The sequence below is a fragment of the Halichoerus grypus genome, chromosome 7 (assembly GCF_964656455.1).
Source record: "Halichoerus grypus chromosome 7, mHalGry1.hap1.1, whole genome shotgun sequence".
In the NCBI taxonomy this organism is placed as follows: Eukaryota; Metazoa; Chordata; class Mammalia; order Carnivora; family Phocidae; genus Halichoerus; species Halichoerus grypus.
The window spans coordinates 48,448,412-48,474,970 of NC_135718.1; the positions used below are offsets into that span (position 1 = coordinate 48,448,412).

General features: G+C 52.6%; 1 protein-coding gene across 7 annotated transcripts in view; it reads left to right on the forward strand.

Moving 5' to 3' along the window:
* Nucleotides 1-26,559, forward strand: part of DLG5 (discs large MAGUK scaffold protein 5) — a 221,029-nt gene that overhangs the window by 62,954 nt on the left and 131,516 nt on the right. For all 7 annotated transcript variants that reach the window (XR_013449724.1, XM_036089835.2, XM_036089831.2 and 4 more), the window contains 10 exons: nt 682-825; nt 1,530-1,713; nt 12,253-12,512; nt 13,703-14,015; nt 18,852-19,036; nt 20,612-20,737; nt 23,071-23,203; nt 23,650-23,777; nt 24,443-24,618; nt 25,001-25,104. Coding sequence is in view for 6 of the 7 variants with exons in the window: in XM_036089835.2 (XP_035945728.1) it covers nt 682-825; nt 1,530-1,713; nt 12,253-12,512; nt 13,703-14,015; nt 18,852-19,036; nt 20,612-20,737; nt 23,071-23,203; nt 23,650-23,777; nt 24,443-24,618; nt 25,001-25,104 (1,753 nt within the window). In the remaining variant the exon portion in view is untranslated. The remainder of the gene's footprint in view (nt 1-681; nt 826-1,529; nt 1,714-12,252; nt 12,513-13,702; nt 14,016-18,851; nt 19,037-20,611; nt 20,738-23,070; nt 23,204-23,649; nt 23,778-24,442; nt 24,619-25,000; nt 25,105-26,559) is intronic.

Below are 26,559 nucleotides of genomic sequence, written 5' to 3' on the forward strand. Positions count from 1 at the left end.
AGCAGGGTTACCAAGGCCAGCTGGAGGCCTGGTTCTCACCCTGGAGCATGCACCGGAATCAGCAGCGGGCTTGTTAAAGCTCAGGTTGCTGGTTAGCGTCCCTCCCTCCCACGTGTCTGATTCAGGAGTTCTGGGGCTGACCTGAGGATTTGCACTTCTGACACTTTCCCGGGTGAAACTAATGCTGCAGGTCTGGGAACCCCACTCTGAGAAGCAGTGCTCTGGGCCACTGTCCTCACCAGTGGCTGCACACCAGACCCCCAGCCTGGTGTCTGGGTCATACCCCCAAGGATGCTCATGGAACTGGGCTGGGCCTTGGTGTTTTGATTATCCCAAGATTGACAGTCGCTTTCCTAAAAAGAGGAGAAGCTTCCTCACAGGTTTCTGGGGGGCCCACTGTGGGTGAAGGCCTGCTGCACGGCCTCCCTGGGAGCTGCTAGAGAATAAGACAGTACCTTTGAGCTCTCCAGGCCCGAGCAAGGAGCCCATGTGGCCATGGCCCTCCATGCCAGGGATCCTGTGGGTCTGGGGAGGCCAGGATGTCCGAGTTGAACAAGTGCCAGGTGGTTGGGGTGCATAGGAGACCAGTGTCCGGGGACACTGGGCTGGAGGCTCCCCGGGCAGAGACATCCCTGTCCGAGTGATCCCAGGGCGTGTGTTCACTGCCGCGCTCTGGGTCAGGCCCTACCACAGGCTGAATCCTGACTACGAGAGGCTGAAGACCCAGTGCGTGCGGGCCATGTCGGACCTGCAGAGCCTGCAGAAGCAGCACACCAGCGCCTTGAAGAGGTGCGAGGAGGTGGCCAAGGAGACCGACTTCTACCAGTGAGTGGGCCTGCCGCATGGCACTCAGTGGGCCTCCAGCAAGTGGGGTTGGGTCTTTGGGTCTCAGGTTTTCTAAGTGCAGGCTGAGATGTGAACCCTTCTCACCAGCTAGTGACAGCTTCGGAAGCAGAGCTGGTAGGAAAGGGATCAAAAATTAGGCGGTAGGGTCTACGGCCACACCACCCTGAACGCGCCCGATCTCGTCTGATCTCGGAAGCTAAGCAGGGTCGGGCCTGGTTAGTACTTGGATGGGAAAATTAGGCAGTAGGCCAGGCAGATGGCTGGCCTCCTGGGTCACTGTCCAAGGGCTTTGCTGCAGCTCCTGCGGTAGGAGAGGTGGATGGGCCTGTTCCCCTTTGGTCTCCTGGGGCCCCTCTGAGGGTACTGACCTGCCTTACCTGCCCACCTGCTGACCTTTGCCCAGGCCTCAGTCCTCAGAGGTGCCAGGCCTGTACCAGGTAAGGGCTCGTCTCCTTGCCTTGGCCTTCATACGTGTGCCCTTTGCTATGAGGTTTTTAAAGATGGTTTGGTTCCTTCTGGCATTTGGCTGATACCAAGTTTTGGCCTGTCTCTGAGTGCTGCTGTCCTGGTTGCTGTGGGCTCCCATCGGGTGTACTGGGCCTACTGGGCCTGGAGGGGCTGTGGAAGGGAGCTGGCGGGGGTTGGAGGCTGGCTGCCGTTCACTGTGTGTATGGGGGTTGTAGCACACTCCACAGCCGGCTCCTGAGCGAGCAGACCCAGCTGAAGGATGACGTGGACATGCTGAGGCGGGAGAACGGACAGCTGCTGCGGGAACGTAACCTGCTGCAGCAGTCGTGGGAGGACATGAAGCGGCTCCATGAGGAGGACCAGAAGGAGATCGGTGACCTCCGGGCCCAACAGCAGCAGGTAGAGCCGGGCAGGGTGGCAAGGGGAAGACCAAGGTTGTGCATCCTCCTACCCGCTCATCCATCTACTCATCATCCATCCTCCTACCTCCATCCATCCTCCCACCTCCATCCATCCTTCCATCCATCATCTATCCTCCCACCTCCATCCATCCTTCCATCCATCATCTATCCTCCCACCTCCACCCATCCTTCCATCCATCGTCTATCCTCTCATCCATCATCCGTCCTCCCACCCATCATTCGTCCTCCCACCCATCATCCGTCCTTCCACCCACCATCCATCCTTCCATCCATCATCCATCCTTCCATCTATTATCCATCCTTCCGCCCATCATCCATCCTTCCACCCACCATCCATCCTTCCACCCATCATCTATCCTTCTACCCATCATCTATCCTTCTACCCATCATCCATCCTTCCACCTCCCTTCCATCCTCCCACCCGTCATCCATCCTTCCACCCATCATTCATCTTTCCACCTCCCATCTGTCCTTCCACCCATCATCCATCCTTCCATGCGTCCCTCACCCACCCACCCATCATCCATCCTCTTACTCCCCTTACATTCTTCCACCCATTCACCCACCCACCTACCATCCATCCATCCACCCTCCTACGTAGCCATGTGATCATTTAGTAAGTATTTTTGGAATGCCTAATGTGAGGCACTGGGATATCTGTGAGCAGACACTCTTGAACTCTGCAGTCCCATGGGGGAGACTAATGCTAGTCAAATGATCACACAGATCTCTGTATCACTGTGAACGTTGCAAGGGCTATCAGGGAGGAGGTGCTATGCAGTGCTGTTCAGCGTGGAATAGGAATTTGACAGAGTAAGGGGACTTGTGGGTCTGTAGCTTCCTCCCTTTGTATGGGTCGTGTGAGCTCTTACAGATGGAGAGAAGCTTGGAAGTATTGAAGCCCTGTGCAGATAAGAGATGGAGTAGTTGTTGTTGTTAGTTTTTGGTGGGAGTGTGTCCTCTTCCTTTGCTCCTGGCTTGCATTGCAAGGTAGTTTCTTCGCTTTGCTCGGCTCTTGTTTCACATGGACAAAAGCATAGGAGTGGGCCAGTCAGTGAGAAAACTGGCTTGCTGTGAGTGCTATTGGCCAGTTCTCCTCTTAAGCTCACAGATGGAACTGCCTGGGCTGACAGCAGGGGCCGAGGCCACGTCCTGTGTGCATAGATGGTTGCGTGTTTAGGGTGGGAAGGCAGTCCCGGTGAGCGGCAGAGCATCCTGAGCACTGCTGTAGAGCGTCCCCGTCCCCATCGAAATCATTTATGGCTCCCTGAGTTAAAGCAGGACTGTTGGGGCTTGCTCCACACAAAGCTCATATGGGACAATCCTTGCTCATCTGATCATGTAGCATGACATTATCTGTCTTGCTTTTTTTTTTTTCATTTACAATTTAAATTTTGTAATTTTAAATTCTATAAACTTACAGAAGAGTTGCAAGTACAGCCCAAAGAATTTTTACCCCTTGTCATTCCACAACAAAATGCCAACCTGTGTGCTTTTTAATAAACGAGGATATTCTCCTATATGACAGTAACACAAATATCAACATCAGGAAGGTAACATTGATACATAATACCATCTATTCATCAGACCCCAATTTGAGTCTTGCCAGTTGTATGAATTGTGTCTTTAATAGGAAAAGGATCCAGGCCAGAATAAGGCATTGCATGTAGCTGTCAGATCTCTTTGGTCTCCTCAAGCTGGAAGAGTTCCTCCAGCTTTGATTTACCTCATCTTGATGCGTCAGAAGATGCCAGTCCAGCCGTAGCATGTCCCTCCACCTGGATTTGTCTGATCTTGGTGGTTTGATTCCATTTGTGCATCTTGGGACTGTCATAGAAGTGATGTTGCCACCTTCTCAGTTGTCTTAGAGGTTGGGACTTGGTTGGTTAGGAGCTGCTACCGGTGATGTTCCCTTTGGTCACTTGATGAAGGTGATGTCTCCAGCCTTCTCTTCTGCAGAGTTACTTGTTTTCCCTTTGCCCGTCTGTCTCTATGTGGACTCATGATTTCCTGCTTTATTCAGCGGGTTGTGATTCATTGTGGCTGGCGGGAGCCCCTTCAAGATGCTTCTCTGACTTTTTGACAGGCCCTTCTCTCTCTTTGAACACTTTCTTGCTCTCTGGGAGATGTCGTCCCAGGCTCATTGCATTTCCTGCCCTTGCCCTGGGAATCAGCCATTTCTCCAAGGAGTCCTCATTCCTTTTAGTAGAGGATGGTACTTAGAAGCAAGATCTGAATGCCAGGTGTGCACATAGCTACTGGGGTATCGCTGCTCCCAAGCCGTGTCAGTAGCCAGAGTAGGGAATAGCTGAGTTTCCATGTCTCTTGTCTCTCACTCCCCCTCATGTATCTGGATATTCGATATGTAGCATCAATATTGAAAACCGTGAGTTTGCACTAACACTCCCAGTTCCAGTCCGACACCACAATACCATGGGTTCATTCTAGCTGCCTCCCTTTCTGTTTTTGTTGACTCCCTTTTACAGCGGTGGGAAACCACAGCGAGAGGCAGGGATGGCCCCAGCCGAGGGTTTGTGCACCTTCTCTGCCCAGGGCTGGGGGTGCCGGCTTTACCTCCCTGTCTTTACCTTCACCCCACCGTTTCCGGGCGCGTTTATTTATGGGCATTTTTCCACCCTGTCTAAATTTGGCTCAGCCTTCCGCCTTGGGTTTAGTTTGGATTTTACTTTTCTTTGAGTGATTTCTCATTTCAGGTGTGTTTCTGGCCCCATCTTAGCCTAAGGGAAGGCCCATGCCTTGCCAGAAAGTGGCGGAATGGGACTTTGTCAGGGCAGCAGACTTGACCTCATATGGTCGTCCTGGAGGATAGCTGATGTCGCACGTGGAGTGGTGGCGCCGTGTGCCTGCCTGAGTGTGTGCTCTCATCGCTGCTTTCGTTCGAGTCTCCTCAAGGCTGGGGTAAAATCGGCCCTCCTGGAGGATGTGGACTAGTAGCCGGAGCCCCAGCCCTGCTGCGGGGCCGCCAGACGGGGCAGTCCCTCTGCAGTCAGGTTGGGGCAGTTCCTGCAGCTGGGAACATGCAGTCCCCTTCCGACCCAGCAATCCCACTTCGAGGTGTGTACCCAAGAGAACTGCAGACAGCTGTTACACAGAAACCCGTAGTGTAAATGTCCGTAGCGGCGTCATTCACAGTAGCCAGAAAAGGGACACGGTCCAGATGTCCCATCGGCTGGCGAATGGATATGGACAGTGCGGTCTGTGCTCTACCGCGGAGCATTAACATCCAGCATGAAAACACGAGGCAGTGACTCCTGCTCCCACGTGGATGGACCTCGACAACTTTGTGCGAAATGAAAGAAGCCAGTCACAAAAGACCACACAGTGTCCGATTCCCCTTGTGTGACATGTCCGGAACGGGGCATTCCCTAGAGACAGAAGGTAGCCAAGGGCTTGTGTGGAGCAGGGGGACGGGAGGAGGGAGGGTGGGTGCTCATGGGCACGGGCTTCCTTTTGGGGGGGGATGATGACATTCTGGAATTATGCAGTGGTACTTATGCACAACCTTGTGGATTTGCAACCTTGTAAATATACCAGCTCCACAGACTGGGGCACTTGAAAGGGCGAATTGTACAGTGTATGAATTATAGCTGGGGAAAAAGGACTCCAGTTATCCCCTCATCATAAAAAAATGTCTGCCCTCATGAGGCGTAAAGTTTCATGACCTCCCGTTCTCTGGCTGTCCCGAGGACTTTCACAGCTTGAACAAACATCCGGACTGAGATCGCTCTCTCCCTTCCCCCCCTTTCCTGTTCTCCCCACAAATGACATGGGACGGTCACTGCCCCTCCCTTCCAGCCCATGCCTCCTTCTCCTGTCCTTTCCTACAGCTGTGACCCTTGGGGGGCTAGTTTGTTACAGTGGTCAGTGAGTTTCCCCAGTTCTGTTCAGCTGGACCGGTGTCCCTTGGCAAGTGCCACCTTAGGATGGCACCGGGACAGGAGGCCGGCTGCCGCGGGGGCGAGGGCGGGGGTGAGGGGGCATCTCTGAGCTGCCAGGACCACCTGTTCTCCCCAGCCCGGGCCACCTCACCTTCACTGGGTCTGGGCCGGATGCCGGGCTGTGGAAAGCTCATTCCTGGATAGGCCAGCAGCAGAGGAAGCAGGGGAGCAGGGGACACGGGGGTGGCCACAGGTTTCCTCCCCACAGGGCCCGAGGGCAAAGGTTGACCTCGCTGGACAAGGCCGGTTTTGTTGCCTGGCCCCTCCCATGCCTTGTTCACTTGAAGAGGCCCTTGCAGGGTAAATGGTGCTGTTTGACTTGTGTGTTTGCTTGAGGGATTTGTGGGGCTCCCCAGCCCTCTGCATGATTTATTTCTCAGGAACTGAGGTGGCCCTGGCTGGTAGGGGCGCCACGGGCCTGGGGCTTGGGGCCCGGGCCCTCCCCCACTTTGCCTGTGTGCGTGCGTGTGTTTGTTGGCATGCGTATGTGGGGGGTGACTCGCAGCCTAGCAGCGCCATCTCCAGGTCCCTCAGTCAGAATGTGCCATCTGGATTCTTCTGGGGTGCTTCTGAAATGCCCAAGAGAGCCCGGGCAGAGATTGCCAAGCCTTGGTTGGGGGAGCAACATGGAGGATCCTTTTTCTTTTCTACTGTGATACGTATTCTTTGGTTAAAAAAGAAAAAATCTGCAAACAGCAGTGAAGTCACCCACCCCCACCTCAGCTTTTGGTGATTCGTGAAAGTTGACTTCTTTTTTCAGATATCCAGGAAAGGGGTTTCTGAGTTTCTGAAGGGCATGCTTCACACAAGCCCAGAGCGGAGAGTGTTTCTGACCAGTGCAGAGATGAGGGCCATTTTCTTGTTGGCTTCCTTGTGGGGCACAGCCAAGCTGCTCTGGCCTGCTGTGTGGATGGAACCAGACCCTCGCTTCCGGCCACTTCCTCCCTGGCCTCACAAGCTGGGGGAGTCATCTCTAAAGAATTCTATGCCTGCCTGAGATGAGAAGTTTACTGCCTGTCTCATTTTAGAATTCTCTGCCAAATTAGATAGTCTTTTTTTTTTTTTTTTTTTTTTAAAGATTTTATTTATTTATTTGAGAGAGAGAATGAGATAGAGCATGAGAGGGGGGAGGGGCAGAGGGAGAAGCAGACTCCCCGCTGAGCAGGGAGCCCGATGCGGGACTCGATCCCAGGACTCCAGGATCATGACCTGAGCCGAAGGCAGTCGCTTAACCAACTGAGCCACCCAGGCACCCCAAATTAGATAGTCTTGATCAGTTAAAATTCCATTAGCCTTGCTGGGAAGCTGAACATGTGTGTGTGTGTGTGTGTGTGTGTGTGTGTGTGTGTGTGTGTAGGTTGAACTATCTAATAAGACCATAATCATCTGATTATAAAAAGGAAAAATTCTAAGCTAATAAATAGGGTACCTTTTCAGTTCTCCAGAGTTAACTGTGGCCATGATTTTTCCAAACTTCTTCAGAGGCTTTAATCACATTTGCCCACATTTTGAGTCCTGCTTGTAGAGAAAAGTCGAGAAGTATTTGGGGTCTCATGAGCCCTTTTTTTTTTTTTTTAAAGATTTTATTAATTTATTTGACAGAGAGAGACACAGCGAAAGAGGGAACACAAGCAGGGGGAGTGGGAGAGGGAGAAGCAGGCTTCCCGCCAAGCAGGGAGCCGGATGCGGGGCTTGATCCCAGGATCCTGGGATCATGACCTGCGCTGAAGGCAGACGCTTAACGACTGAGCCACCCAGGTGCCCCTCATGAGCCTCTTTGAATGTCTGGATGCTGTCCTGTGGGAAAGGGATCCTTCTTCGTGACTAGGGCTAGAATGAGAACAAGAGGGTAGAAGTTGAGGAAGGTGGATTTCAGCTCATAATAGGCAAGATCGGGTCCTGCAGAGTGTTCACCTGTGGGCAGGGCCATGGCCAGAACAACACAGGCTATTAGCCCGATGGTCCCAGGTCCCTTCTGATCCCAGATCCCACCACGTGAGATCTGGGTTGAGCATCAGAAGGGATTTCTGGGTCTGCTCTGGGGTTTTCCCTGACTGACGCTGTCTCCCCAGGAACTTGTGACCTATCCTGGCAGCCAGTTCACTGCCCTGGATTGTCATGCAGGCTCCAATCCAAGCTCCTCACGGTTGGGGCTTTTGGGGGACTGTCTCCCAAGGAAGAAAGGGCAAGCCATGGTGTAGATTCCAGATTCTGTTGTGGACCCGTGAAGATAGCAAGGCCCAAAATGAGGTGTTTGTGCTGTGTCAAGGCTGCCTTTATTTATTTATTTATTTATTTTTAAAGATTTTATTTATTTGACAGAGAGATTGACAGCGAAAGAGGAAACACAAGCACAGGGGAGTGGGAGAGGGAGAAGCAGGCTTCCCGCCGAGCGGGGAGCCCGATGCGGGGCTCAGTCCCAGGATCCTGGGATCATGACCCAAGCCGAAGGCAGACGCCCAACGACTGAGCCACCCAGGCGCCCCAAGGCTGCCTTTAGAACTATTTCTTTCTTGATGAAGCTCAGAAGATTTGGCAACTGTGGGAGAGCATTCGACCGGGCTACCCAGGGCTGCCACCTAGTGGACAAGACCGAGACTGGCAGCAGGGCCTTTGCTCTGCAGAAACCAGTCCGTGCCTTTGGAGCCAGTGGGGTTCTCACCTGGCTTAGGGGATGTGCAGAGTTTAAAACATTTGAAGTGATTTATTTTTTTTTTTTAAAAGATTTTATTTATTCATTTGAAAGAGAGACAGAGACAGAGAGCAGAAGCAGAGGGAGAGGGAGAAGCAGACTCCACTGAGCCGGAAGCCCGACACGGGGCTCGATCCCAGGACCCTGAGATCATGACCTGAGCCAAAGGCAGGCGCTCAACTGACTGAGCCCCCCAGGCGCCCCTTGAAGTGATTTTTAATTGGAATGTTTGAGGTATTGTCCACAAGTCGGGGCAATCCAGTCTAGAAGCTGGACCTTTTTCAGACACGGGTAGAGACACTGATTGACCCAGAAATCAGGAGAACTCTCCATTCGCTGTTTGTGTCCTGGGCACATGTGGGCGTGGGTCCTTGTGGGACGCCTCTATACATTGTGGGCCCTGCATCGGATGATGTGCTTGGTGTCCTTCAGCCCTCACTGTCTGCACCTGGAGACATTCAGCTGTCCTCACTTTGTCCTGGACTTGGGCTCAGTTCTTACTCGGTGATTTATGGAAAAGAATAATGTTATATTCCCATGCCACAACATACAGGAAAGATATTCCAAGTAGTTTAAAGATTTAAATGTGAAAAGTAAAACTGAAACTTTTTAGAAAAAAAAAAATAGAGAATCTTCATGATCTCAAGGTAGGAAGGAGCTTCTTAAATAGAACAACCAAAGCCCAAACCATAAAGGAAATGATCGATAGATTTTACTGTATCAAAATGGGAAACTTTAATATAACATAAGACACATATTGGGAGAAGATTTTGTAATAAATACAACTGGGAAAGGATTAGTACCTGGAATTTAAAACTAAGTCGTATAGGAAGAAAGGAAGAGAGAAAGGAGCAAGTGGGGAAGGAGGGAGGAAGGAAAATCAAGGGATGCGGCCAGGCAATTCATAGAAGAGAAAATGTGTATAGTCAGTAGGAGTCATAAGGAGAGTTGCTCTCTCTAGTAATTGGGAATGCAAGTTAAAAGAGCCCTTATTTGTCTATGAGATTGGCAATACTATTAAAGAAAAATCTGACTTTCACAATAGCCAAGAGGTAGAAACAACCCATGTCCTTTGACAAATGGATGAACAAAAAACAGTACATACATACACTGGAATATTCATCTTTAAAAAGGAAGGAAATTCTGTCACATACTACAACATGGATGAACCTTGAGGACATTATGCTAAAGGAAATAAGTCACAGAAAAAGAAACACTGTATGATCCCATTTGTCTGAGGTACTTGGAGTCGTCAGATTCAGAGACAGAAAGTACAGAAGGGGGCTTGGGGGGTGAATGGAGAGTTGTTGTTTGATGGGGACCTAGGTGCAGTTTCGCAAGATGGAAGAGTTCTGGCGGTGGGTCGCACAACAGTATGAATGCACGAAACGCTACTGAAACGGACACGTAAAATGTAAGAAATGGTGAAGACCGTGATGGAGACCAGGGACACGTCCACCAAACAGAAAAAGAATGTGCGATGTGCTCATGTAGTGAAATCCTGCCTGGCATTACTTCCCTGCGTCTCCAGCGCAGCATGGAATTGAAGGAGCGTTAGAAACGTTTACCAGTATGTAGGTGGTATAAATAGAAGGTTGTGCATGGGAATGGGTGGCAGCAAATTGAGGGGAGTGATCCATTCTGGAGGGGACGAGAGGATAAAAGGAGGATGCGGCGGGGGATTTAGGGACAGCTGAAGTGGTTTATTTCTTTGGAGAGCAATTTGAGACATGTGACAAGAAAACCAGGATTAGAGCTAGGCGGCAAGTACTTAAAATCTTGTTATATTATGTGCGCTGCTTTTCTGTATGTTTGGAATATACTCTACTGTTTTTTTTTTTTTTTTTTTTTCAGAAAAAGACTCTAGACGGTAGAGTGGGCTTAGTGGTTTTCTGACGATTTCACAATGTACAGTTCTGATCTGCCACAGTGAAAGCATTTTTACAAAACAGTGAAGGTTTTAACTGCCCGAGGAACCTATTTACTGCTTTTAAAAATGGGTTTGTATTTCAGTATCCTTGCCTTGTAAGATAAGATTGCCTTTGAAGGGAAGAGTTTTGCTAAAAAAAGAGAGAGAGAAGAAAAAGGGGAAAATACTGCCTGCCCTGACTGAGCTGATTTCTGGGGTACCCTTCATCTGCAGCAGTCTGTACTGTCTTACTTTTAGTCTTAAGAGTAAAAGTCTTACTTTTACATGTCCATTTCAGTAGTGTTTCATGCATTCATAATGTTGAGCTAGTGCTTAGGTCTTAGAGGAATAGACTCCCTTTCCGTGTCTCTGTGATTTTGACTTTTAGCTCTTTCTTGTTCATCGTCTTTACTGAGGGTGAACCCTCCCTTCAAAGGGAGTATTCAGTAGTCCTAGGTTCTGGATCTTGGGGCTGCAGAAATCTGATAACTCAGGGTCCATGCTGAATAAGCAGATGATTCCTGGCCTGTTGCAGTTGGAACGGTTAAGCAAGCTTTTCTGGTTGAGTCCTATCATTTGAGGAATAAAGAAACCGAAACCCAGAGATGTGGAGTGACCCACCCGAGGGCTCAGATCCCCTGAGGTGCTTAGCAGAAGTCAGCAGGCCCCTGGCAACCAAATAACTCATTTTGTTTTTTATTCTTGAGAGCAGCACCTTGAGTGAACTTCAGTATCTGTGATTCGGAGTAGAATACTGTCTTGCTTAAAACCCTCCCATGGCTCCCATCTCATTCAGGTTACAGTCTTTGTTTGCCGAGAGCCTTGAAGTTGTGTGCCCACTCCTGCAGCTTCCTTTCGAATCCACTCCTTGTTCATTGGGCTCTGACTGGAGCCCTGCCCTCCTCTTTGTGCCTAGAACGTGTGTGGTGGTTCTGGCCTCAGGGCCTTTGCACTTGCTCACCCCTTTGTGCTCTAACTGCTGTTCTTCATTTGCATCCAAATTCAGAAGTCAGCTTCTTAGAGAGGCCTCCTTAAGCCTTAGGCCTTCTGTCTTTTCTCAATAGCCCCTATTATGCTCTGAAGTTATTTATTATTTTTATCTCTCTTTCTCTTTACCTGTCTACCTACCTGTCTCTGTGTGTTTGTATCCTTGCATGAGGATAAAAAGTCCACAAGCCACAGTCTTTATGTGTCCTGTCCAACATCACCAGCATCTAGAGTATATTAGATACTGGTATTGGGGGTCCTCAACACCTCCCCCAGGTTTGGTGATTTGCTAGGAGGAGTCGCAAGACTCAACATATAATCATACTCAGGGCCAAAATTTATTTCAGCGAAAGCACACAGAGCAAAATCCACAAAGGGAAGAGGTGCATGGAGCGAAATCCAGAGGAAAGCAGGTCAAGTTTCCAGGAGTCCTCCGCTGTGGAGTCACATGGGACACGCTTCTTCTGTCATTGAATTGTGACCTACTCCCAGCCCAGGGATTTTACTGGGCTCCTGCCTCCCGGGCACCCTCTGCCTAGCATGTACTGAAATTCTGGACTCCCAGAAGAAAGCTTGTGCTTAGCCTAAGCCACACTGTTCGTCCAGTCCAGGCACCAGGAGCCCCTTTGACCACTTGAGGAGCGTTTTACCTGAGTGTCAGGAACCTGCCATTCAGGTTCCCAGATGCCAGCCAAAGGTCAACTTGTAAGCAGACCTTTCTTAGGATAGAAGTCTCGGGCCCGCTTCAGTAACTCCTTTCTGCACACTTAAGAAATATTTGTGAATGAGTAAATTGTCCAGTATGACGGCAGGGCCTTTGGAATCAGACCTCAAGACTCCTGAAGGCCCGAAGGTGTGGCCTCCCCTCCTTTGTCAGCAATACTATCCCTAGACGGACTGACGAGAGTGGTGCGTCTGTCCTTCCTCCTGTCTTCAGGCCCTTGGTAAGTGTGACGCTCTGATCCCCAGGTGTTGAAGCTCAACGGGTCATCAGAGATTCTCAATAAGCTGTACGACACGGCCATGGACAAGTTGGAGGTGGTCAAGAAGGACTATGATGCCCTGCGGAAGAGGTACAGCGAGAAGGTCGCCATCCACAACTCCGACCTGAGCCGCCTGGGGCAGCTGGAGGAGGAGAACCAGCGTCTGCTGAAGCAGGCCGAGATGCTGACGCAGCAGAGGGACACGGCCATCCAGCTGCAGCACCAGTGTGCGCTCTCCCTGCGGAGGTAAGAGTCGCCCCGCCGCCCTGCTCCTGCACAGGGAACGGCCACAGGGCCGAGTGGGCCGCCGTGGCCTTAGGACCCACTCTCCTTTAGGGGCTTACTGTTATCTGCAAGGCTCCCCCCACTTCCAGGGGGTTGGCGGGGAGGGGGGGCAAATGGACTGTGCCTTTTCAGGCAAAAAAATATTTTTGGAACATTTGGGAAACATTTTGTTGGCACTCGGTGTGGCTTGGGAATTGTGCTCCTTCCTGCCATCCGAACAGCTCTGGTGTGTTCTGCCCACCCTGTTTCTTAGGTCTCCCCACAAGCCTCTTCCCTCTGTGTCACCCACCCACCCAGCAAATAGGAGAGTTAATTGTCCTAGGCATTATTCCCTCTAAAATTTCATTTTTTTTTAAAGGTGTATATGATCTAGGGAAGTGACCCATGCTCTCAAACAGTGTTTGGTAGGGTGTATTCCTATGGAACACCAGTCCCCTGGAGCTTTCACTGGTGTCCTATGCAAGGTGTTCTCTGGATGTAAAAAGGATTAAGAATTGCTGAGTTACACTCAGACAGGTGTCTGTACTGCAGGACTTCTCAGAGCCTTCCCTCTGGGACTCTGCACTAGCCACTCCAGGAGGGGACACAGTGTTTCCCAGTGTAGGCCATCAGAGAACACACATTCTTTTTCAGTGGAGTTCCGTGAAGAGTTGGTATTCTAAAGAACACGCGTTCAGAAATGCTGGTGGAGAGCTGCGGGTTCTGACTTGCAGGGTTGCCTGTGTGGAAGGTGCCTCCCGGCCTGGAAGGGCTGAGCTGTCCTCTTGCGCCAGTCACCCACACCCAGGCCTTATCGTCTGCATCTGGGAAATGAGGTGGTCAGACTAAATGATCGTTAAGGCCATGTTTATTTCTTATATGCTGTGTTTCTAGCGTTGTTTTGTTTTTATTCTTAAAAAAGAATGTAGTTGACTGTGGAAGAAATACACTGTTATTTCCAGTACAGCAGAAGGCATGAAGTCCTCAGATCAACTTGTGGTATTTGTAGAAGGCTGAGAAAAATTCCAGGTCCAGGGGCACCGGCGCCCCGTGACTTCCCTCTTTCAGACGTGCGGATGACCTCACTCGAAACTTCATGCTCGAGTGTCCAGGACAGCAGCACTGCCTGGGCAGGTCCCCACCCCCACGTCCCAGCTGCCTCTCTCCCCCAGGTTTGAGGCGATCCACCATGAGCTGAACAAGGCCACGGCCCAGAACAAGGACCTGCAGTGGGAGATGGAGCTGCTGCAGTCCGAGATGACCGAGCTGAGGACCATGCAGGCAAAAATGGCAAAGGAGTCGGAGAAGTACAAGGAGGAGCGGGATGCGGTGTACAGCGAGTACAAGCTCATCATGAGCGAGCGCGACCAGGTCATCTCCGAGCTGGACAAGCTGCAGACCGAGGTGGAGCTGGCCGAGTCCAAGCTCAAGAGCAGCACGTCCGAGAAGAAGGCGGCCAGCGAGGAGATGGAGGCCCTGCGGCAGGTGCGCAGGGGGGCGGCTGGCCTCCTGGCCTCTGGGAAAGCGGCGTGAGTAGGGCTGTGGTGGCCGCGCTGTCCACATTGGCAGAGCGGATGGCTTGTCCTGTTAGGCCTGCACGCTGGGTTATCGAGTGCCCCCTGGGTAGCTGCTGAGCTCACACTTGGGGCCCAGCTCCAGTGTGGGCTGCAGGGCTTGCAAAGGGAAGTCCAGCTGTGGGCGGGGCCTTGGAGCTTACAGCGACACAGGCAAGTCAGATGACACACACAGACATGCATGGACTCCGCGCATGGACACCCCACACCCAGCCCTTGGTTAAGTGATCGTAGATCAGCCTTGTGCTGACGGTCAGTGCACATCTCAAAGACTTGCTCATTGGGAAGCAAGAGCCCAAGGCCAAGTGCCCAAAGCCATCAATACCTTTGGCCTTGTGAATGCAGAAGAGCACCCTCAGGGATGCCACACACACTGCCCCCACCGCGCCAAATAGCTGAGGAGTCTGCTCTTTAAAGGTCTGGGCTCCTGCTGGGAAGATGTACTAGGCTGAGCCCAAGGCCCTTCTAAAGCCTTGCTCCCTGGGGAACATGCCTCCAGGGTCAGGGGCTGGGGTCAAGTGGCATCAGAATCGGGCCACTAAGCTTGACTCCTGAGTGATCAGCAAGGAGTCTCTTTCCTACCTGAGCCACTTTGGCCTCATTGCTGACATGATTTCCCCCCAAGTCCAGGTGTGCCCTGCTGGGGCTTGTATGGGCTCGTGGAGTCCTTCTATTTGAGATTCCCTTCCCGTCCTTTTGGTTGGTGCTGTGGCTCACCTTAGAACTGCTGAAATTGATCGCAGCAGACTTTTTTCCCACTGAAATAGTCCTCCACTCCTGCCTCTTCATTCTGCTTGCTCTGCAGGTCAGTTACAATGCAGCTTTTAAGACTGGTCTGTGAGAAGTGAAAAGCAAGGTGTTAAAGGTCAGGCAGGTAGGCAGGGGGGCAGCGTGCATTAGACTGTTGCGGCAGAGCCCTTGGGACTAAGCCCGAGGCAGGGCTGACGCCCGAGGGGTGACTGGGGCCTATGAGTCTCTCTGCAGACAGTGATGCCTCCTTATGCCCAGGCAGTGCTCGGGGCCATGGGAATGCAAGGGACAAGGGCTGTGCTTGGAGAGTGGCACTCCTCAGTTATGGGACCTCTTGCCTCTTTGGGCCTCGGTTTCCTCATCTACAAAATGGACACGAGAGCAGTGCCTCACGGGGTAGCTGGGACCATAGTTGTTTACTTTATCGTTAAGATGATGGTTATGCCCATCCAAGTCTCACTGCCCTGTTAGGATCGGAGTGAACCCTATGAAATTGTTTCTGTAGGCAAAAGGGGGCCAAATAAGAGCGATTTCATACAAGGGGAGTGAGACTTCTCCAGACCTTGAAGGAGAAGCCCTCGTGAAAAGGAATAGGAGCATGATGAGGGCATTTTTAATAAGCAAAGATAAAAGTATTAGAACATGGTCATCGTCCTAGAGAAACCATCCCCTCATTTTTACATTCCGACATCTGAGAGCTGAATTGTTGGGGAAAATGTCAATATTAAATAAGGAAAACGAAACGGTGAAGCAGAAAACTGTGAGTCAGTCACTAAACGACACAGTCAGGGAGAATGTGTGACCTGCCGAGAAGGTGCTAGGCCAGCAGCCCTTGGGTTCTGGAGGTTCACCGTGCTCGGTGGCAGCGTGGAAGGGCTCCGGGCCTCCCACGGCGCCGGCAGCTGAGGGGGTCTGTCGTGTGTCCCCCCCAGGCCCCCCCGCCTTTTCCCAGCACTCCGCATGCCCTTCCGCCCGGAGCTGGTTTCCGGGCCTTCGCAGGGGGCATTGGCTGGGTGTCAAGTGTGCCTGTCAGCTGAGGCAGGAATCTCGTCTAGGCACCGTTCCGACTCAGCAGGCCAGAGCGGAGAAGCCCTGCTCCCACCCCGGCAGCTTCCAGAGCTGAAACCCTCGGCTCCTTCTCGAGTTTGTCTGGCTTCTCAGATAAGACCACGCCCCACCTGGCCAGAGGAGGCCACGTGTGTGGCCTTGGTCGTGCTAGCCCTGAGGTGTGGTTGGGACGAGGCTCCTTGGGATTGACCTCATCTCTCTCCAGCAGCCGCCTCATGGTGGGGTCCGCTGAGGTGGGCCTTCCAGCCAGGCTGCCTCCCTGATCTCGCAACTGCCTTCATTCTGCTCAGCTAAGGAAGCGGTTCTTTTCTTTCTGACAGACCGTGCATCCTCTACACTCTTCCCTTCTCTTTGCTCCTCCCTCTTTCCTCTCTCACCACCCTCTGCCCTCTCCCCCCTCTTCTCTGGAGAGGGTTGTGGTGAAAAAAGGGCTTTAGGGGGCCTGTCTGGGTCTTTGCCTGGCTCTGGATGCTGCCCTCTCTCCTGCTTCCCCCCTCCCCGAATGGGCATGTCCACGGGAGCTTCCCCGTCTAGGACCCCTGTCCCAGCCTCTGGCCACTGGCAGCCGGGTGCGGTGAGGACTCACCGCCTTCGGGAGGGCGGAGGGACTGCCTGGGGCAGCTGGTGTCTGCCCCTGAGAAGCTGTGGGGCACCACGGCCTGACTCAGAGGTTCTTCCAGATAACAAGTTATGTCCCAAGACCAGCGTCTCCGCCAGAGCTCCTGTCCCACGTCCTCACCTTCCTTCTGGCCCTGAATGCAGCTGTACCTCTGACGTCCGTGCTGTTGGTGGAGCTGAGCTCGGGCCGCGTGTGAGGGAGGGAGTACTGTTGGAGGTGGAGGACAAGCAGCAGGGGACCAGGAGGGCATTCCAAGAACATTCCCACATCTGGGGAGGGCTGTGAGATACTGCCCGGCTAGAAGAGACGGGCGTGCTCAGGGAGAGCTGTCTGCTCAGGGAGCACCGCCCTCTCCCTGGGACCCTGGTGTGCCTCTGCGGGGTCATTCTCGTTGGCTTTGGTGCCTGGGCCGGGTGAGTGTCTCATGAGCACCGGTCCCTGGCTTCCCGAGCCTGCGGCCCCCTGGATCACCCACGGCGGACGGAAGGAGATCTCGGGTGGTGCTGTTGCAGATTAAGACCTGCCACTTGGAGATAGCACAGTGTAGAGGAGGAAGCACTGAAGCAAGAATCGAGGGACCTGGAATGGAGTTCAGCTCCCCACTAACGGGCGGGGCCTAGGCCAGTCACTTCCTGGGCCCTGAGCATCCTCATCCGTGTTATCAGGATCTCCGCTCCCAGTTCTACTGTGCCTTTACGATGCCCCGTTGTTCTTCTCCCCTCTCAGTAAAACGAAGTCTTGTACTTCTTGTGTTTCTCATCTGGAAACGGTGTTTTGGGAGTGACTTCATTTTGGGGACCAACTATGGGGGTGGGGGAGGTGGGGAGGGGAGAGCGTGGGAGCTGCCTAGCTCTGGTGCTGACCTCTCATGTCCCCCTTGTGGCCCTCACCTGGAGATGCTTATCCAGGGCCAAGTGGAAAGACCTTTCGGTGGAACCACATGGTAACACTTTCCAAATATAAAACTGTATTAATATATTATAGAACACTGAGTAAAATGTAAATTTAAATAAATGTTATCATTAAACCTATTCTTTATCATAATAAATTCTTGACACCTTTAATAATAATAATCGGTTCTCAAAAAATAGCAAACTGAGCAAACCCCCAACGCTACATGAAAGGGGGAAAAAATCAGAACGGAAATAATTTGAATTGATCTTGAGAAATGTGGGATGTGAGCCGAGTGCACCAGCCACTGTCACTCTGGAGTTAAGGTGTACTTTCTGGGCAGACTTTTCTCCAGCTCCTACTGACTCTTGACTCTACTTGAGAGATGCAGGGTGGTTGTAAGGTGACTCCGTATTTTCCTCTGTCTCCCCCTTCCTCGTCTCTTGGCTTGAACCGCTGGGATCTCTCTGAGAGCACCTGAGCAGAGGTGGCGTGTCTGGCTCGCTGTGACAGGTGGGCCGTGGCTCCAGCAGGGGCCTACTTGCTGTGTTTCTCTTCCTTCTTCCTACTGCTCAGAGGTGGGGGTCCCCGGCACGCACACAGCAGAGCCTGTTCCTCTTGTGTCCTGTTCGTGTTTTGCCTCTGAAAGCGTTTGAGCAGAAGCGGGAATGCCTCCTGCAGTAGATGCTCCCTTTGTTATTTTCCCCGCGTCGTCTAAGGATTCTCGAGGCGCAGAGGGACCTTTTCCCTATGAGTGCTTCCGAGAGTTGGATTTGAAACGGTAGCCAAGCATGTAATGCTTTGGGAGGTGTCAAGATGCAAATGTATCAGATTTCAGCTTTTTAAACAAACTGAGACACACAGGACTTCACCAGCAAAAATACTGGTGTATTTTCAGATTTAAAAATAACTGTGTATGCCAGAGCATAAAAATGAGTATTGCAGACCCAGGGGGTTGGGAATCATCATGATTGATGTCTGCACCTTTCACTGCATTCAGGCCTTGTGTCGTTATGTTTTGACGGGAGAGCTCTTTAGAGAGACGAGGTGGGCTGTCTAAGATAGGAGCATGCGAGTGGCAGGGAGGAGCCTGGGACAAGCGTTCCGGGGGAGGCGTTCTACCTGGGCCACGGAGACTGAGGCTGAGGAGGGGCTCGGGTTCTGGGACAGGCTCTGCAGGGCCGGGAGAGTTTGGACAGGACCCTACCTCGTGCCATTAGGTGTCTTGAGTGTGTCTTGAGGTAGTCCCAGGGGGTGTAGGCGCAGCAGGGGTGTGTTGGGATGGGCTCAGGCTAGGATCCTGTGTTGCCCTCCATCCGGCTCCGGAGGGTTCGGCCCCAGCCCCCACACCAGCTAGAGGGCACTTCTGGACCAGTAGGCTCAGTAACCACCCCTCTGCTTACCCCTTGACCCCACTAGATCAAAGACACAGTGACAATGGACGCGGGGAGAGCCAACAAGGAGGCCGAACTCCTTCGAAAGCAGTGCAAGGCTCTGTGCCAGGAGCTGAAGGAAGCCCTCCAGGAGGCGGACGTGGCTAAGTGCCGGCGGGACTGGGCCTTCCAGGAGCGGGACAAGATCGTGGCAGAGCGGGACAGCATCCGGTACGGGGAAGCCCTGGGCTGGCATGGGCTCGTCTCCCCGTGCTGCACTGGGTCGGTGGGGAGGGTCAGAATCACTTGCCACGTGTCCTGATAAGATGGGAGTGACCTCGGTTCGTCTCTTCTCACCTGAGCCTTGCTCCATCGAGTTAGAGGTGCCCATTATGTCTCTACTTCCCTTTTCATTTCACCCTCGATGTCTGCATGTGCACTGTGTCTGGATGAGACCCTCCCCCTGCCATGAAATGGTGCAGACAGGTTTCTTTCTTAGGGGACTTCTGATGAAATGGACATACCAAGAATGCATTCTTTCAGTTGTTATTCTGTGGGCACCTACTGTGTGCCAGGATCTTAGATCCCTCTTACAAGGAGACCCTGGGAGAGAAACAACCTCCAAGGCTCCCAGACGGGTGTGATGCCCCCGCGGGGCCAGTGCTCGGGGGGCCACGGGCAGCTTTGTTGGACAGGGCAGCAGGGGAGGGAGATAATATGGATGGTGAATTCCAGGGCCACGGTCAGAGCTGTGATGGGGGCATGCAGGGGCGGGGCAGGGGGTGGGGGAACAGGCGGGGAAGTGTCCCTGGAAAGCATGACCTTCAAGTTAGAACTTAGGCCTGAGTGGGATTTTTCCAGGTGGAGGGGGGATGGGCATGGCCATGAACAAAGGCATGTGGTGTGCCCGGGGCAGGGGCATGCTTGTGGACTTGGGAGTTACAGGAGAGGCGGCTGACAGGGTTCCTGAGGGCAGGCTGTGGGGGCCTCGAGAAGGAAGCCCTCAGTATAGTCTTGATTCTTGGCTGGGGGAGAGCCATGAGGGTTTGTGGTGGTGCTTGTGATTTTCAGAAAGATCCCTTGTGGTTATCGGGAGGAGAGACCACTATCTAGGAGGTGAGGGTTCAGGGTGGAGGGGATTGGGGGCTATGGAGAGGTGGGGACCAGCCCTTAGGGCCTCCAGCAATAGGGTGCTATTCTGGGGGTGGCACAGAGCACACACTCCCCTGCTGCCCAGTCCCCTGTCCCTACCTTCTCTGCGAATGGCTGAGGTGGTACTGGGGTCCCAGGAGCCACACGTCCTTTGGTGGGGAGTTATCAGGCCTGCACTTTGCACCTGCACAGAGCTCAGGGCTTCAGAGATGCATGAGGCATGATTCTTGTCCGAGTGGGGAGCTCAATTTAGTTGTAGAGTCGGGGACAGCTCTAGAAAGGCCTGCATGTGGGTAGAGATGAGGCATGTGGTAGGTGCTGGAATCCAGGGATCTGCCAGGTGGGCTGGGGCTGGGTTGGGCATTCACCCAGGCACATTGAGGGTGAAACAGTGGGATGAGCACTGAACGTTCAGAACCCGTTACCCAGTAACTGCAGAGATGTCTCTTTTCCTGGATCTCAGTGTCTTCTCTGCCCCTCGATGGGGTTGGCCTGGGTGGCTTCACCTCTAGACTCTCCAATGCTCCCTCAGTGCATTTGGAGGCGAGGTGGGCACCTGGGGTATTTGGGGGCTGGGGCTGCAGTCCACTGTAGGCTGTGAGTCCTCTGCCCCCTGCCCCTCACAGTGACCTCGGCCTCTGCCTCCTCTGCCAGGACGCTCTGTGACAACCTAAGGCGAGAGCGGGACCGGGCAGTGAGCGAGCTGGCCGAAGCTCTGCGAAGCCTGGACGACACGCGCAAACAGAAGAATGATGTCAGCCGGGAGCTCAAGGAGCTCAAGTACGTGGGGGTGGGCGCCTGCCTGCGGGGAGCGTGGTGGCCCCTCTCCTGTCAGGGCCGGGCCGCCCTGCCTGCCGACCCTTCACTCTGCCTCACTCTGTCAGTCTGTAGAATGGGTCTGAATGCCACCTCCGTGTTGTGAGTTAATGAGAAATTCTTAGACCATCACAGAAGATGAGCACGTGGAGGTGGGCAGGCACCATGTGCAAACGCACATAGGAAGGAAGGTCTCTGTGCCTAGCCAGTCCATTTGGAGACAGGCAAGCGTCTACTGTCCATTCATTCATTCATTCCCTTTCTACCTCATTCATTCACCAACTCTACAAGGATTTACCGAGTGCCTGCTCTGGATGGGCCAGGCCTGTGGGAGGCACTGGGGAAGCCACCAAACAGTGGACCAGGTCTCCACCCTGTGGGGCTCATAGCACATAGGAGGAGACAGAGCACAGGTGGGTCGGACAGAGCGACAGCTCCGTGAACAAGGTGCTGACATCATGATGCAGTGTTTGGAAAGCCCTCACCACTTTGCAGTCTGTTCTGCCTGTCGTGTTGGGATGCCCGTTCGGAAGAGACTGTTTGGGGTGTCAGACAGCCTCCCCTCAGTTACGGCACTGCACCCGGGATTGTGATTTGAGACTTGGTGACCCGAAGGGGTGGGGTGAAGATACAAAGATCAGAGCTACAAAGGGAGATTGGCAGAACACAGTAGCTGTCTCTGCAGGGTAGAAGCCGGGGCTCTCCGTTCTGATAGGGTGGTGTAGGGCGGTGAGGAGCGTGAGTGTGAGCGTGCAAGCCGCACTTGCTGGAGCAGCGGCGTTCAGACGGAGTGACAGCACCCCCCCTCCCCATTCAGTAACTCTAACATGAGCCAACCAGCTTCATTTACTAGATAAAAACCCAGAACCTCTTGGGCTTGGGTGCTCTAAAGAAAATCTCCAGCTAAGAGGCAAAGTGACACACTCTCTCCAGGGACCCACCTTCGGTCTAGTAAGTGGTGGGATCAAATTAAGGTAAAGCCTGGTCCCTGGGGGCTTGAGCATGGGGCGGGGGGCGGGGGGGGGAAGTCGTGCATTTTAATGGAGCTGGAATTGCCTGGAACTTCTAAGAAAGTCGAATTCCACTTGTTTGTTCAGCATATCTGAATCTGCCCCTCCTCTTTGTTCTGGTGCTGGTGAGGAAGCCCCCGGTCTGCAGAGACAGCAGACATGCCCCAGTGGGTGAGAGATGAGCAGGTGCAGTGAGCATTAAACACAGGGCTGGTGGGAGCCGTGTCCCGCGAAGGCGGCTTTGGGGCGCTGCCCTGAGGCTACGTAGCCTTCTGGAGCTGGCCAGTGAGAGCACAGCCCAGACAAAGGTGTGGACCTGCGAGCGTGTCCACTCGAGCAGGAACCAGGAGGAGGTCACGAGTGTGCCGGGAGCTCAGCGGGTAGCGCTGATGAATTGGCAAGGTCATCTGGGCACAGGTTTTAGGACGAAGGACGTCAGGTGCAAGTCGCTGGGGGATGGTACAAGGTTTCTGAGTCTTTTTTCATCTCTTAACTGGGTCTTTCTGAGAGCTTAAGTTTTTTATTTTGGTCAAGTCCAACTTACTGATTTTTAATTTTTAATTTTTAATAGATTGTATGGTGTATGAGAACCCTTAACCTTAACCCTACATCTCAGCGATTTTTTTTCCTGTATTTTCCTTTTAAACGTGTTACAGCTTGACCTTTAACATTTCAACCTGTGATACATTTTGAGTTAATTTTCCTGTGAGTCATGGTGTCTGGGTTGGGGTTCAGTTTTCTTGCCATGGGCGTGCGGGTGCGCCCGCATCACTGGTTGAATGCTGTTCTTCTTCAGCCGAAGTACTTTTGTACCTCTTGTACCTTGTGGTGATTTCTGGACTCTTCATTCTGTCCCAGTGATCTCTGTGTCTGTCTTCCTGGCAGTTCTACACACTCTTGATTACTGGAGCTATAGAAAAAGTCTTAGAATCGAGTAGAGTGATTCCTCCCACTTAGTTTTTCATTTTCAAATTGTTTTAGCTCTTCTAGTTCCTTATCTTTCTTTCCCTCTGCATTTTACAATAGTCTCGTCTCTATCCACAAAAAGTCTTGCTGGCAATTCCTGAGGAATTGCATTAAACCTCTGGATAAATTTGGGACGAATTTGGGTCTTTTTTGAAAAACCTCTTTGAAAACCCACTGATATCCAGGAAGCCCTGCCTGGCATTCTGCTCCAGATTTATTGGGAAACTGGCATGAAGTCCAAGAGCAAAAGGAGCCCCATTTAGCTTTCATGGTGACCTTCGCCTCCCAGGGGACCATTGCCATGGCTCTCTCTGTTCCTAGGGAGCAGATGGAGTCCCAGTTGGAGAAGGAGGCCCGGTTCCGGCAGCTGATGGCCCACAGCTCCCACGACTCGGCCATCGACACAGATTCCATGGAGTGGGAAACGGAAGTTGTGGAGTTCGAAAGGGAGACGGTGAGCTGCCTAAATGTCTTTTCTCCCCTGCTGTCCTGACTGGGACACTTGGGACGGGGGCAGGAGAGGATGGCCCCCTTGTGGGGTTCCCAGGTTCATGGCTGTCAGTTTTGGGGCTGCGGCTTTTCTTCCCGGGGTGCATGCATCCTTTCCTTGCAGTTGTCCACGCCAGCTTCCGGCGGGTTGGTCCCCGTGGCCTCTGCAGCGGCAGATGCTGGTGCGGCGCGTGGAAGGCAGAGGGCAGAGCAGAGCCCTTCTGCGGGGCAAGTGTCCACAGTGGCTGAAGGGGCCGATGGTAGCTGCCCCTGGGCTTCATCCTGGGGACCGAGTGCCCCGTCCAGCGTGGTGAAGGGGCGGTGCTCACAGTGGAGCGAGTAGCTTGAGGTTTAAGAGCCACAGGTTTCTAATCGCTGCTGTGTGAAGTGCGTGTGCTTCTCTCTTGACAGGAGGATATTGACTTGAAAGCGCTTGGGTTCGATATGGCAGAAGGTGTGAATGAGCCTTGTTTGCCTGGGGACTGTGGGATATTTGTCACTAAAGTGGACAAAGGAAGCATTGCTGACGGCCGCTTACGGTAAGAGGAGGAGGCCCAGGCTCCGGAGGGAAGGGGGCCCCTCCGACCCATTGTGAAGGACCCGGAGAGCCAGGTGGCGGTTAAAGGAGCGCACCCTGGGGTCTGAGGGCCTAGCAGTCTCAGGCCTGCAGGCTCAGCTGCTAACATTGTTCTTAAAGGAGACTGTGATTCACCGGCGCCTGTGATCTGACCATTCCTCAGGCCCCAGGTGCTGCCGCTCACTTGTCTAGGTAGGAAAGGGCTCAGGTGTGGTATGAGCAGGAGTGTAGGGTGTGCATCGCATGCCCATTCCATGACAGAGTAATGATATAAAGTACTATTTGCTAAGTACTGGCTTAAGCACTTTGTATAATCAATTCATTAATCTTTAAAATCCTGTGAGGTAGGTACTGTAGTGCTCTTGCCCCATTTTACAGATGAGGACACTGAGGTCTGGAGGAGGTAGGTCCCACGGCTAGCGAGTGGTAGAGCCAGGATTTGCACCCAGGCAGTCTGGCTCCAGCCTCTGTGAGTGTAGCCATTTGACCGTCCTGAAGAGGAAACCTGTCCGAGTGTGTATCTGGGGCACCCACTTTCTGCCCCTCGTCTCCCAAACTGGAGCGGTGGGGCCTGCCCGCTGGTCCCAAGGCCTGTGAGGGCACTGAGCTGGCTCTACCCCTCCTCAGGGTCAATGACTGGCTGCTGAGAATCAACGACGTGGACCTCATCAACAAGGACAAGAAGCAGGCCATCAAGGCCCTCCTCAATGGGGAGGGGGCCATCAACATGGTCGTGCGGCGGAGGAAGTCCCTGGGCGGGAAGGTGATCACACCACTGCACATCAACCTGAGTGGACAGAAAGGTAGTGGGCCCGCAGAAGTGGGCGGAGCGCCCCAGATGGCAGGGCACCCCTTCCTTGTGCAGAGGGGAGATGTGCGTTTTTGGGTGTGTTGTTCCAGGGGCCTTGATGCTGCTTAAATGCAGCGTGTGTGTTTCCCTGGCAGGGGGCTGTCTGGGTCCCGGGTCTTGCTGGTCTCCCGAGTGTTCGATTCACCCGAGCAGACGTGACTGAGCCCTTGGGGCGTCCGACCTGGGCTGGGTGCTGGGATGGGCAGGCTGCAGTCTGCTAACTTTCCCTTCAGAAGTTTATCTCACAAAGATGAGGTGGGACAACCAGAGGGCCAGGCAACCAGGGCCGGGGTTAACTGGGGACTGCCCGTGTCTGCCCTCTGTGGTTTTCGCAGACAGCGGCATCAGTCTGGAGAATGGTGTGTATGCCGCCGCAGTGGTGCCTGGAAGCCCGGCCGCCAAGGAGGGGTCCCTCGCCGTGGGAGACAGGATCGTGGCGGTAAGCCTCAGGGCCGGGGCAGTCTGCCCCACGTGGACGGATAGATGACATCTGGGAGGTTGAACACGAAATAATGAACAGAGTTTTCACGTTCACCTTGTTCTCTAATGTGAACAAACATTTTTTCCAGATCGTGTGTTTCTATTTATAGTAGAAAATCAGGAAATACAAAGAAAGTTTAGGAAGGAAATAAGAATCCCACTCATGGCTACCACCTTACAGATAACCTTTATGAACATTTGAAATATATTTCTGTACAGCCTTTATTCTACACATGAATGTATATTTACATCAGTTTTTTTTAAAGATTTATTTATTTGAGAGAGGGAGTGTGTGTGAGAAAGCATGCATGTGGGGGGGAGGGGCAGAAGGCGAGAATCTCAAGCAGACTCCCCACTGAGCAGGGGCTTGATCTCAGGACCCTGAGTTCACAACCTGAGCTGAAACCAAGAGTCAGATGCTTAACCGGCTGAGCCACCCAGGCACCCCTATTTATACCAGTTTAAAAAAGAAGATATCTGTGATTGATTGATTTTTACTTTTTTGTATGTGATTTTTTTAAAAAAATCTTTTTTATTAAACATTATATCCATTTATTTTTAAATTTCTTTTTTAATACCAGAGTAAGACGTATGTGTCATAAAATATTCAGGCGATACAAAAATGTATAAAGTGGTAGTCTGCTCTTTTCCCTTTAATCCTGCCCCTGGAGAAAAATCTCAGCCCCCCGCCCCCCGCACCCCCCTCGCATTGTAAGATGTGCTCCCAGCCAGATCATGAGTGCTCATACAAATCTTTATACACAGATAAAGTTTTATGGGCTTTGTTTTCTTTTTAAGTTATAATAGTGGGATCATCCTGCTATTCCACATCATGGATAGCTTTCCAAATTGACCCTCAGTACTTTTATCCACCTAATGGTGTTCTGATGTTTGGTTGTCTGTAGTTGAAAGCACGCCCCCTTGTGGACATATACATTGTTTTCATTTTCTGCCACTGTAGGCAGCCCTGCCGTGGGCTTCACCTGTGTGCACAGCCCTTTTGGGGACACCGAATGGCATCCCTGGTGACCAAACCCCCAAAACGCTGTGAGATTATGGAGCCTAATTTAGTATCTCTAAGTGACTCATTAAAATGGAAGTCACGCACTTTCCCCCAGCACGCAGACACGGTCCCAGTTGTACAGAAGGCACACATGACCATAACTCTTGCTCTGGTTCTAGACCCCCTTCTACCAGTTCCCACCCTGATGGCAGCGATTGTTAACAATGTATTCTGGTCCTACCCGCCCCCCACCCTGAAATATTAAAAACATTTGTATCTGCTTTCCTCTTCTCTTCTCCTCCCCTCCCCCTCCCCTCCCCCTCCCCTCCCCTCTCCCCTCCCCCTCCCCTCCCCCTCCCCTCCCCTCTCCCCTCCCCCTCCCCTCCCCCTCCCCTCCCCTCCCTTCCCCTC